At 39.2% G+C, this 12,664-nt stretch overlaps 1 protein-coding gene across 2 annotated transcripts in view; it reads left to right on the plus strand.

Annotated features, from left to right (window-relative positions):
* The window catches only part of KITLG (KIT ligand), a 105,220-nt gene that overhangs the window by 21,048 nt on the left and 71,508 nt on the right, over positions 1-12,664 (plus strand). For both annotated transcript variants that reach the window (XM_074941924.1, XM_074941923.1), the window contains exon 2: positions 9,226-9,339. In XM_074941924.1, coding sequence (XP_074798025.1) covers positions 9,226-9,339 — 114 coding nt within the window. The remainder of the gene's footprint in view (positions 1-9,225; positions 9,340-12,664) is intronic.

Below are 12,664 nucleotides of genomic sequence, written 5' to 3' on the forward strand. Positions count from 1 at the left end.
AATTATTGCATCACAGAGACTTGACTGACGAGGCCTCTTGTAACAGAAGGGTCTGAAGTCTGTTCTGTCTCTCCTTCCGGGCTCGAGGAGTACATGTGCTGCAGATAGCACAACATGCCAGAGAATGAGTCTCATTTAGGCCTTTCAGGCAGTGAACATGGACCTCAGATGCTGGGAACACACCTGGGCACAACATGCATCTCTTAAACCCATGCTGCTTTGTGCCATGTCGGTACCGGTAGGTATTCCTACTTAAAGCTAAAATGCTAATCTGAACTATCCTAAAAACGAACTATAAAACTTCCTAATGATAACTAGTCTAAAAGGTAAAATGGCACTCTAGCTATGGAGCTGGGAGATCCGGAGAGGTTCACATCCTTTCACTGCTGCATTTGGAAGGAACTGAGCGGACAACAGACACAAGCCCCCTTCTAATGCCTTGCCCTCAGAATGTGATCGTATACTGGGCATAGGGATGGGAAGGATGTGTGAGCACTCTAACAGGCCCTGCTACCAGAAGATTCCACAGTCATTGCTGCACTGGTTGGTGCATCCCAAGAGTAGGAATGTGCAGAGGAGACTCAAAGAACTCTTAGTACCTAACAGAATCAGAATGCTATTTGATGGATTAAAATCAGTAAATATTTAAATGGATATAGTTAACATGACCTCAAGAGACCAGCATCCAGGCCGAAGTACCTGTTTCTTGGTAACTAAGTTTCCCAGTGTTTGAAAGCTAAGCTTACTGGCTGTCATCCAAAGCACATTAAGGGACACAAGGAAACTGCCTGCATCACAGATTGGCATGCAAGATTAAAGAGCGGACGGAGTGTTTTTGGCAACAGTGTTTTTGTAGAGGACAGTCTAATATTTTGTATTCGTATCCCTACAGAAAAATGACAAATTAAACTGAGCAAAAACATTGTATTGTAATAAATTTAATGAAAAATTACTAGACTATTGAAAATTCTCTCTATTTCAAGCTAAACTCAATCTTGTGCATGATGTATTATAATAGTAAATCTTATATGCCACTAGAGACACATACACTGTACTGCAGTGCACAGGTACAATTCTGTATATTACTAAGTGCAGCAGTAACAGATTGGCTGGTGCTGCCCACTGCTGCTGCATCTGTCAAGGGGAGCAGAAAGTGTAGCATGCCGCAGCAGTTCTACTGAGGCAGCATGACGTGAACCTGGAAGTGCAGAAGAGCACAGTGATTATCCTGAGATCCTGAACTATGTGGAGAAGATGAAAGGTGCAATACAGTGTTGTTCCACTGACAGAGCGATGTGTCGCTATGATGCCCATTATGGGGAAAGGTCAGGGTGGAAGGGGGGATGTCTCTATCTGTATAGACGTAGAGAAGCTAATTGGAGCAGTGAAGAGGGAAAGGTATTCCACAATGGAATATGTCATTTTCTATTTCCACTTAACTATTTTTAGACTATTGTAATGCATTGACTTGAAATTCGTTACTCCTGATTTACTACAAGTGTAATTGAGAGGAGACTAAGCCCCATAATCACCAAGTTCATTGGGGCAACACTATTTTCCTCACTACGTTCAGCTAGTGGATTCTGGCAAGTTCCACTCCAACGTCACATTGCCAAACAGATAAACCATTCAAAATACACTGCTTTTGTCCTCTCCCATTAACCCTCCTAAGCACCTCCGAAATCTTCCAAAGGAAAATGAGTGAGATTCGACAAGGATAGAGGGAACAGTTTTTATGTGGATGTGAAGTTTATGGGAAGTCCGAGGAAGAAAGCTACATAAGGCTAAAACAACTAGTATAGGCGAAAGAGCCTTCTGAACTAAAATTAGATACAGATTAGTTACACCCCTCCCACTCTTAAATTTGTAACATTAGTTGACTAATTCCCACCACCACCACACACAAACATTAAATATATTTGTGTGTTAACTATTTTAGATATCACCCAAAGATACTATGGATATAAAAGTAACTTGTGAAATATTTACGTGTGTTTGTTTACAGAATGCATGTGAGTACCATAACAAGATGACACAGCTTAATGAATACTTCTGTAGTCCTGCTATTTGTCAGAGTTCTAAATAAATCTTATTATTTTATGATGAATTATTTAAATCTGTTTTGTTATCCTTATCTGCACTCCCCACCCACGTTAAAATATACCAAAATAAAAGCAGTATCAGTTGCTGTGGAAGTGTGTATTTGCTTTTGAAATCAGCAATAACAGAGGATTTAAGGATACATGTGCTTACTGAATACAGTGGAATTAGGAAAGGGTTCTATCAAATAAGCATCTTCATCTTCCTTTTTTTTTTTTTTAAGTCTTCAAGGCTGATTATAATTTCCTTAGTTAAAGAAATTACTTCAGTATAAGTAATTCACATTTTCTGCAGTAAGCATGGTCTACAGAAGGATTTATCAGATGACTGGGGATGTCCTGGAAGTGGGTCACAAGGGGTATTTATTAGGTTGCATCCCTTTCTTGAGAAAATAAAAAACTTGTAAAATCCCACAATTGTTAAGGCTCATCAGGAGCGGAGGCAAGGAGGAGCTTGCTCCTTCCTGCTGATTCTGTAGCTGTCCTGCTCCTGCCTTGCCACCTCCCTACTCTTACCCAGACTTACTGCAGCTTCTGCCTCTTCTTTCCTACATCTCACTAGACAAAGACATGGTTCTGCTCTGGTGTAAGGTAGCGGTGCTTCAGGAGACCGTGGACGCTTGAAGTAGTCCTGTGTTTGCTGGTGAATCTGGATGGGTGAGAAGATGGGAGAAGCCCCGATTAAGCACCTGGCACACATTCACTGTGCCAAACAACTTGCAACTTATTGCTATGATTCCAGTCTCTCAATCATTTGTGGCCTGTATTGACTCTGGAGAACTGTATGCTTTGCTGCAAGGAACTTTGATGGTTTTGGGATCCTGGGAAGGAGAAATGGTGTAGGACCCCGCATCTACATAATATTGTCAATGCAGTTCAACCACTGGTGTGGAGCAGTGCTTGAAGGGCAGGAGTTAGGATATCAAATATGGCTCCTTCTCTACAGAATACACAGTCTCAGGAGCTTACTCTAAATTGGTTAAACCAGTGGTTCCCACTGCAGTGTTCCAAAGTCCCTCATTTTGTTTTTTAGACTGAGATTGGGTTTCTTACCCTTTTCTGCTTTGGGGTAAACAGATTACCTATCCACCACACTCATCCCATTTGGATGACTTAATAAAACCACCTCAACCAGCAGTGGTAGCTATGTTGGCAAGAGAAGCTGTTCACATGAACGCTAATGCCAAAGAAACTTATGTCGTTCAGGGGTGTGTGGCTTTTTTTCCTCACACCCCTGAGTAATATAAGTTTTGCCAACATAAGTGCTAGTGTAGATGTGGCCTTTGTTTGAACACTATGAAATTTTGTAATGTAGAACAGCAGCTCTCTGTATTTTTATTTTGTTGCTATTTTTATCTGGCTTCTTTTGCCTTGCCAGGTGGTTGCTACCTCTTTTCCTTGTAAGTAATTTATTACTGAGCAGCAACAGCTTCTCTATAGTTACAGTTGGAACCACGCTATCACTACAAGCTAGACTTTTGGAAAATATCCAAGCTTTCTAGTGTGGTGGTGTTGTTTTTTTTAAACTTTAGTGTTCCCCTAATTTTTTTCCCCTTATGAAATTGCTACACATTAATCAGCGTAACTCATATGTTACACTGTGAGACGGAAGTCTGCTGCACTTTAGACCTTTAGCCAAGTCTCTCAAATACTGTAGACTAGTTGAAAATGCAGATACTTTATAGCCTGAGAGCAATCAAATTATCCATTCTTGAAATTTGCTCTGAGCTAATCTCTCCTAGTCCAGTTTCAGCCTCTCCCCTTTTCCTGGCATTGTTTACATTTTCATAATTCAGCAGGCTTCAGAATAAGGGAATAGATGAGTACACCCCCTATTCATAAAATAAAAATAGGGCGAGGCTAGCTAACCATGCGCAAAAGAAAGCAAGGGAGGGAGCAATGTTGAAAGTGGTTTTCTTTGATGTATATGTTTGTCCTTTCAGAATATTTTTCTGGCAAAAAATTGTAGTTAAGAAAACATTTTTTCCAGACAGTTTGTGGTATTTATTCATGCTTCTCCTGACATACACACCTGTCATTTATTCCTGTGGCATTCTTTCCACTATGAAATTGTCAACAGGTGCCATGTAGCTTACTAAGCAGGCAAGTGGAGATTCTGCAAGTAGTGCAGGTGATTTGTCACACATCTTAAGTTACTTTTGATTTTAGTCGAATATGTGTGGCTCAATCCCATGCCCTGCTTTGAAAGTATCACCCTCAGACTGTGTGTGGAAACCTGTAAGCTTTTCCAGTATACATTAAAATGTACTGTACCAGTACCTTTCTTTATACCTGTTTAAATGTAAAGCTGGAAACACTTTTTATAAATTTGTGAAGTTCACAATGGCTCATGTTATGCTATCCTTGATTGATGCTGGCAGGCCAGATGCCGCTCTTGTCAAGACTGCAAACGTTAGCGAAGAACTAACAAACTCATAGCTGGAGACCAGACCAGTTCACCTGTATGTTAATTTTGCTAACAATAGGTATTTCTCGTATATGAATGTATGTAGCGTTTAGACTCTATGAAATGCTTGTAAGTTTCTGCATGCATTAATCTCACTTGCAATGTCTGTATTCCATGCTATAAGAAAATATGTAAATTTTGCTTTATAACTTCGAAAACCCAGGTAAGGGAATCGTCCTTCCCCCACCCCCACCCATCCAGAAGCACTGTCAAAATCAGATGGGCCATCAACAAATACCTCAATATAAAGGATAGGTTAATGGCCCTATCTCATCTTGGAAATTCTATGTGCAAGGAAGCTCGTCCTATGGATTTGGAAGCTGAGTGAAGGAAATAAGTCATAGGAAAAATTTCCATCTTTTTTGGCTGTTTGAACTCTGACAGGGCCAGACACTCTGAGGCAGAGATCCCCAGGGGTTACCCCTAGGTCTGCCCTCAATGACATTTTGAATTGATAGATACAGCTCTGTCACTCTTAGGATTTAGATGATAACTCATTTGTGTGTGTATGTTTGCTTGCTTTAACCTGTAAATAATGCTTATTCCTTTTTTCCTGGTTAATAAACCTTTAGATAGTTTATTACAGGATTGGCTACAGAATTGTCTTTGGTGTAAGAGCTAGGGTACCAGTTGATGTGGGGGCAAGTGACTCGTCTCTTAGGACTGGGAGCAACCTGACCATTCATCACTAAATCCATTTTGTCTGCGTGGTAATTTAGACTGGAGAGTCAAGGGGACTCTATAGTAAGACTGTTACAGTGATCCAGGAGTTCACATTTCTTACTGGCTTGGTGAAATCTAATTATAGAACACATCACCAGTTTGGGGTGTCTGCCCTGTTTTCTGATGGTTTGCCCTGAGGTAGGCACTCACAGTTGTGAGGCACTCCAGACAGCGTGACAGTTCACCGTGGCTCATGTTATGCCATCCTCGATTTAACAAAACTCGTATTGATGAAACTAGAAAGTTGGCTCCAGACGAAGAGCACATAACACAAATATCCTTTAGCTCTCTAGTCTATGCAGTCGTGTGTGTGTGTGTGTGTGTGTGTGTGTGTGTGCATATGCACATGTGATATCAATATGTACATATAAATAATCAAAGTATTTTGATAACTTGTTCAGAGCAGCAATAGTTTTGCAGCTTCTCAGCTGCTGTGGGATGGGATTAGGTTTAAACTTCCCAGATCACTTACAATAGGAAATAAATGGACAAGAAAACTTTCATTTGATACTTCAAAATCCACAAAGCATATGTATTTTATAAAAGTTATAAATGAACCACAACTTTCTATCTGATTACTTACATTAGGTATATAATTGTATATTTTAACTGTTGCATATGAGTAAAGTTATTTTTGTTGTTCTCAAAATTTATGTATGGCCTACACCTTTAAAGTATTACCATATGAAGTACAGTAACTAACAAGAGGTCTCAAAGTCCAGTTTGTTGTCTAACATGTGATACTACTTTTATTGGAGCTGCTAATTTGGTTCAGGTCTGCTTGGCACTTGGGATAGCAAAACACCTTCTATATAAGGATTCAGTTACTTCCCTGCTCATTAGACATGTGAGGTGAAATTCTTCCCTTAATACACTGGTATGACTCATTGTTATATGTAAAGCAGAACAGAATTTGGTGCAGTGAGCAGGTGAGTACATAAAACAATACTTCAACAGTCTGCCTCTCCAAAGAACGTGTTTGGAAACAGCCCTGAATCTTAGTTTGTCTACATAGAGATTGTTTCTTATTAGCTATTCTTTGTCTTAAGTGTATTCAGCTAATTTAGTTTACACCACTCTTATTCCAGGATAGGGAGTATTGACACATGGACTTAATCAGGAATAATTAATTTTAAAGTCACACCCTACCTTATTCAGGATTAGTTTTCATGTGTAAAGCTCTTGGTAACTGCAATGGGCATTGTACTAGTGTAACTCTGAGAGTAGAATTGGCCCTTTTACTTTGAGAGTAGAAGAGGTGCATTTTGAAGCCAAATGCCACCTATTGCCTGTTTGCAGTGTTATCATATTTACTGCATTTTTTAAATTACAATCTGGTGCCATATCCTGCTGTCCCATGGGAAAAATCCACAGGAACAGCCCTGTTGAGAGAGAATCAGAGGCTCTCCTCATTTTCCTCCAAGTTCTTCAGTTTTGGAGGCAAGATAATTCTCACTCATAGGAAACATAATGCCTAGCTCTTATATAGCATTTTTCATCAGTAGATCTCAATGTGCTTTACAAAGAAGATTAGTATCCTTATCCCCATATTACAGATGGGGAAACTGAAGCACAAAGAGGGAAAGGGCTACGTCCTCAAAGAGACTTAGGTGTGGCAACAATGAGTGTTGCAATACCCAACTTTTAAGCACATGGTAGACTCCTCAACCTGCCCAGGTTTGGTGACTAGGCTCCCTATACAATGGACAGGGAGAGAGATGTGCCTAAAAAAGGGATTCACAGAAGCTAGCAAGCAGAGCAGGGAGCAGCTTGAGCTAGCCAGTAGGAAATGTTGGAGAAGGGTGCGGCCAAGTCCAGCACTTCAGAGGTAGTTAGGCGCCTAATTTAACACGGAGGGAGGGAGCCTTCCCAAAGGGGGGGTTCCCTTGCTGCCCATGAATGAATGGTCAGTTAATGTTCACTTGAAAGCTAGGATGATTGATTTTAACAGCTGTTTATAAAATAGTTGCCATTATGATCTGTTCTGTTTAGATTCTTATATTGCACGCATCTTCACCATGGTATCTGAGTGCCTTCCAATAATGAAGTAAATTGGTGCTTAATATCTCTCATATTCACCTCCCTATTCAGCTCCCTAGAGAAAGTTTTCATGTTTTGGATTTTTTTTAAGCTAATGTGCTCTATACTGTTTGAACAAAAGGCTGAAAGAAGAAATGAGCTTTTCATTTGGGCTAGAAAGTGGAAAGGTTTGAGGGAAATCTTAGTTCCTGGAGGAACAAGTTCCACAGTCCCAATGGAGGTTCAGTCTCCTGCACAAATAGGTTTTGCCCTTACAAACAGTTTTTGCCCTTGCCTTTGTCTGTGACTAGATAGACAATTGTGCCAGGAGTGAAGTTGTTAACAGCAAAGTCCCAGAGTTTGAGGCAGTCTTTTGAGTTCTGAGCTCAGATCATATAGCACACTGAAAATAAAGATCTACAGCTTAAACTTGTCATGGTGTTCTACAGGAAGCCAGCAGCATGAACAGAGTACTGGGATGATTTGCTTATCACAGGTGTTGCTGAAGATGCAATTTGCTGCATTCTGCACCAGTTGGGAGTTTCCTCAGGGCTGAGTCTCTCAAAGCTAGGTATATTGCATTGATGTATTACAGATGGGAGGGAACAAAGGCATGTACTACTGAAGCCAGTAGTCCTCTGCCTTGCTGTGACAGTCTTCTAGCCAGCTGGAGAGGATAAAGTATTGTATGGACACTGCCGCATGAGAGCTCACCGTTGATGAAGGGTCCAGAAGTACTCCTAAGCTGCATGTTGACTTGATGTGGTATGATTGTGTCTCCAACTGGTGGAGTCTATACCATGGATGTAACCTTTTCAGAGTGTTTCCTTCTGCCAGTCTGTATCACCTTTTGTCTTGCTAGGGTTTAACATCAATCTGCTCCTCCTCATCCATCTGCACATTGCAGACAGTTATCTGAATGGTACTGGCGTTATCAGTGTTGTTTGAGTCCATGAAGTCCAACCATTCCTTCCAGCAACTGCATTTAATGTTGAATAAGTTTGCATAGGGAATCAAGCTGTGCAAAAGAAAGATCTGATGGCTGAGAAACAATTTTCTCGTTAATACTTTCTAAGCACATCCTTCCTGGAAAAAGTCTAATCATTTAAGTGTATTTCATATGACCCCTGCCATGTGGACGGTGAATAAAGTAAACTCTGGCTGACTCTATAGTAGGCTTAGTATCCAGGTTGTTTACTGGCCTGTTGAAGATGTTGCATCTAATCTTCACATATGAAAGCCACTATTGCCAAAACACTTGATTCTGTCACACAAGAATCTGTTTAAGATACTGTTGCACAAAAATCTGTTTGTCACTTAAAGCAATATTTTTTGTCTATTTTTTCCATGCTAAATGCTAACTTCTCAGTTAACATGTTCATAGTTTTTTCCTTTTTGAAACTGGTCAGTATTACGCATATTTTCTGCACTTTAGATGAACATATATGTAATTATTGAGTATATATGAAGGTGTATTATGTTTTGCTGCATTTTGACTTCCATAGGAGTGTTTTCTAGAGATTTCAGTTCTAGTATGGCTAGTTATTACTGGAATTTATCTGCTGGAATGGAATATACTGTACATACATTTTAATGATCAGGGATGACATTTAATGAAAAGTTCTGACAAGTGAGCAATAACCTGATTATGCTGCTAATTTTGTTAAACTTTAACTATCACAATCAAAGTTTTTGTTCGTGTGTGTTCTTGAAGCACGAAAGCCACTGTACTACCATAAAGAGCTACTGTCATCCTTGTTTAAAAACAAAAGTTTAAACAATGAGGCCAGTAGTCTTTTCTTCCCATCTTTATAGCCAAGGCAATGTTTTGAAATCATCTTGGTTTTCACATGTTACTGTCTGTAATCAGTATGATTTTGAAGACGTTTATCAGATCAATATTCTCTTTTTATATAGACTTGGATTATCACTTGCTTTTATCTTCAACTGCTCCTACTTAATCCTCTTGTCAAAGCCCAAAGTCCCTGTGGGAATCCAGTGACAGATGATGTGAATGACATTACAAAACTGGTAAGTGACTTTTAAAAAAAATCCTCTTCTTAAAATATTAAACAATTGAAGGAAGTAAGGACACCTAAGTTTTAAGGAGAGATTGAAAATCTCTCCTTAAAAGAGATTAAGGTAAATATTTTAATACCTTTTGGATAACTGAGACCAGAATGGTAAACCAGACTGGTAACCAAAAGTGTTTAGAACTGAAGGATATTTGGCCCACCTGAAATAAATTGTTGGTATTGGCCCAGTTTCTACAATATTCACATAATTAAAAAAAACACCTTTACATTAGATGCTTTTGTTAGCAGGCTTAGCAGATAGTTTCAATAAGGATTCCCTCTTTACCCTTAGATTTGATCCAGGTCACAACTGAAGCAGAATAGGGAAGAGTGATCATGTAGGATAACTTGTACTATCCTTTTGTACCAGTTTGTGTTTAATAGGACTTCATTCTTCAGGGTTGTCAGACTGGCACCTGTTTATTAGAATTAAATTCAATTAAACATAAAAAAATATTTCTTAACTGTTAATCACATGAGTGCAATGTTCAGCTAAGTATAGATATAAGGCCTTATCCTTGACTGGTTTCATCTGGTGCAGCTCTATTGGTGTAGTTCATTGACTGGAACTATGCTGATTTCGAGCAGCTGAGGATCTGGTCCATAGCTCTTAAGTGTTCAGCAGTAAATATCCCCTAACAAGCCCTATCATCTAGAACCTCCCTTCAGCCCAAATTGTTGCTCTGATGTGGTGAAATGGTTGCAAGATCATTGTTAAGTTTGCATTAAAGACTTCAGTTTCTAGACTTCAGTGTTATGTTGCTTGCATTTAGTGCCAGCACATCTCAGATGTCCTTATCCTGTTTAATTTGGGCAGTTCTCATGTCCATCAGGCACACAGTGTATTCTCCTAATTCCTCAGTTTGTTTTCTGTGTTCCTTCTCAAACACTTAGTGCTTCACCGCAGTACCCTTCAGCTTAATTCCAAATTATTTAAATGTTCATTCAGGATAATAGTTTCTGTTTGAAGAACATTCTGTTTTGTTTCCTCAAATGTTGTAAGAGTAACTTTAAATAACAGAACTGATTATGAGGGTTAGCTAAATAAAGGACAAACTATTCTGAAAAAAGATCATCACCAATTTTTATGAATTGTCATATTTTCAGATGGAATAAATCTGTTAGCTCTTCCAATTTAACAATATATGGCTTAAAACTGAATAAAACGTAAACATAGGGAGCAATACATTTGCATGCAATATGAGCATTCACACTGTTTTCCTGTGATAGCTCATCTTAATAGGATGATTACCTTAAAAAACTTCACTCCTATATGAATTTTGTTACCTACATCCATTACAAGAGCTAGCACCTAAGGGCTAGACCCTGCAGGTGGATCCATGTGGCAGATGACTGTGCCCGTGTGGTGAGCAGAATATAGGCCTGGGAGTAATACAGAGACTAGAAGGGAAATTTTTTCTATTTTTTCCAGTTCACTTACTTGTGTATTCTCTCTCCCCTGTATGGTCAGTTTATGTGAGTGTTTCACACACAAGTCATCACTATAAAACCACAAAAATTGGGAGCAGGACTTGGAGATAGGTGTTGTACCTTAAACTACTTTAACTCTTTTTAAAAATTAGACTATTACAAGTTGATGGTGCCCTTTTAAGTATACTACACTATTGAGAGCTTGTCACTGGGAATGGCATAGGGAGGCTATGTATTATGGGTCTTAAACTACAGTGGTTTTAGAGCCTAAGGTCTTGTCAACACTACCGGGGTAAGTTGACCTAAGTTACGCTATTCCAGCTATGTGAATAACATAACCGGAGTTGATGTAGCTTAGGTCAACTTACCGTGGTGTCTTCGCTGTGCTGTGTCTATGGGAGACTTACATTACTCTTCTCGGAGAGCTGGAGTATGGAGTCGACTGTAGAGCGCTCTGCCGTCGATTTAGTGGATCTTCACTAGACCTGCTAAATTGACCCCTGATGCGTCAAACACACCTGTATACAAGGGTGGAGAGTAATTCATATCGAGCACTGATTGTTCAGACTACAGCAATAGCAAAGTACAGTACACAGAATACTTCAAAACTGGCAGGGTTTTCAGGTTTCTGTAACAATGGACTATGGATGAAATCATGGCTCCACTGAAGGCAATGAAAGTTGTGCTACTAATTTCAGGATGTCAGGATTAAATGCTCTTCATAAATGCTATTCCCTTCCCCTCCAAAGAAACCTTTTAATACTCAAATTCAAAGGAGGTATTGCCTTTATTTTGGAAATGGCTGGGTAGTGAAATGATAGCAGTGTATTTGGAAACATGAGCTTTTATGTTGATTTGTTGCATTTCTTTTATATTCATTAACATTTTATGATCTAGAGATAGTGTATCATTAATGCATACAAATGTAGATACTCCAAAGAGTTAAGTGATCAAACATTCAGTTTGGGCATCATTTAAAATATATAAATCTTTTAACTTTAAGCATTTTGGCAACATTTATGCACTTCAAAGCAAAATATCTGAATTGAAATGAAAAACGCCTCTGGTTATCACTGGTTGCAGGAGATTGAGTTACAAGGATCAATCGTGTAAATGGGGAGCATAATAAAGTCTGTTGTTTATTATTTTTATTGCTGAAGCACCTAGAAGCCCCCAGATATGGAGCAGGGACCCATTGTGCTAGAAGTCTACATAGTGAGTTTCAGTTCTGGTGGTATAGATTTGCCTTATTTCTCCATTAACCCAAGGAACTTGTTTCAAAGTTCCACATTATATACCTTAACTGTTCCTTTCTCACTAAAACAGACTATAGTTCCAGGGATGCCACAGGAGCTAATGCTAAATGCACAATTATATCTGTTTTGCCTTGAGTTACTTTACTGTTTGTGTACAAGGGCCAAATTCTACCTTTAGTTACACTTACTGATAGTTAAATTTGTTAGTCTCTAAGGTGCCAGAAGTACTCCTTTTTCTTTTTGCAAATACAGACTAACATGGCTGCTACTCTGAAACCTTACATTTAATGTAACTCAGTTTGTCTTTATGCTGATAGCGCCTCCGTACAGAGGTTGATTTGTAAGTCATCTTACATCATCCAGTCTAGTATCTTGACCTGTCGTTCTCACCTCTCATCATGAATGTCCAGACATCAAATTAAACTCAATATGGCCAAAACTGAGTTCTTGATTTCTCCCACCCGCCAAACCCTCTCCTCTCCCCTTTATTCTCACTCACTGTGGAGAACATTGCCTGGATGTCATCTTTGACTCTGTCCTCTCACTGAATCCTTATATTCAGGCCATAAATCTTGCCATTTTTTCCTAACATAG

The sequence above is a fragment of the Natator depressus genome, chromosome 1 (assembly GCF_965152275.1).
Source record: "Natator depressus isolate rNatDep1 chromosome 1, rNatDep2.hap1, whole genome shotgun sequence".
In the NCBI taxonomy this organism is placed as follows: Eukaryota; Metazoa; Chordata; order Testudines; family Cheloniidae; genus Natator; species Natator depressus.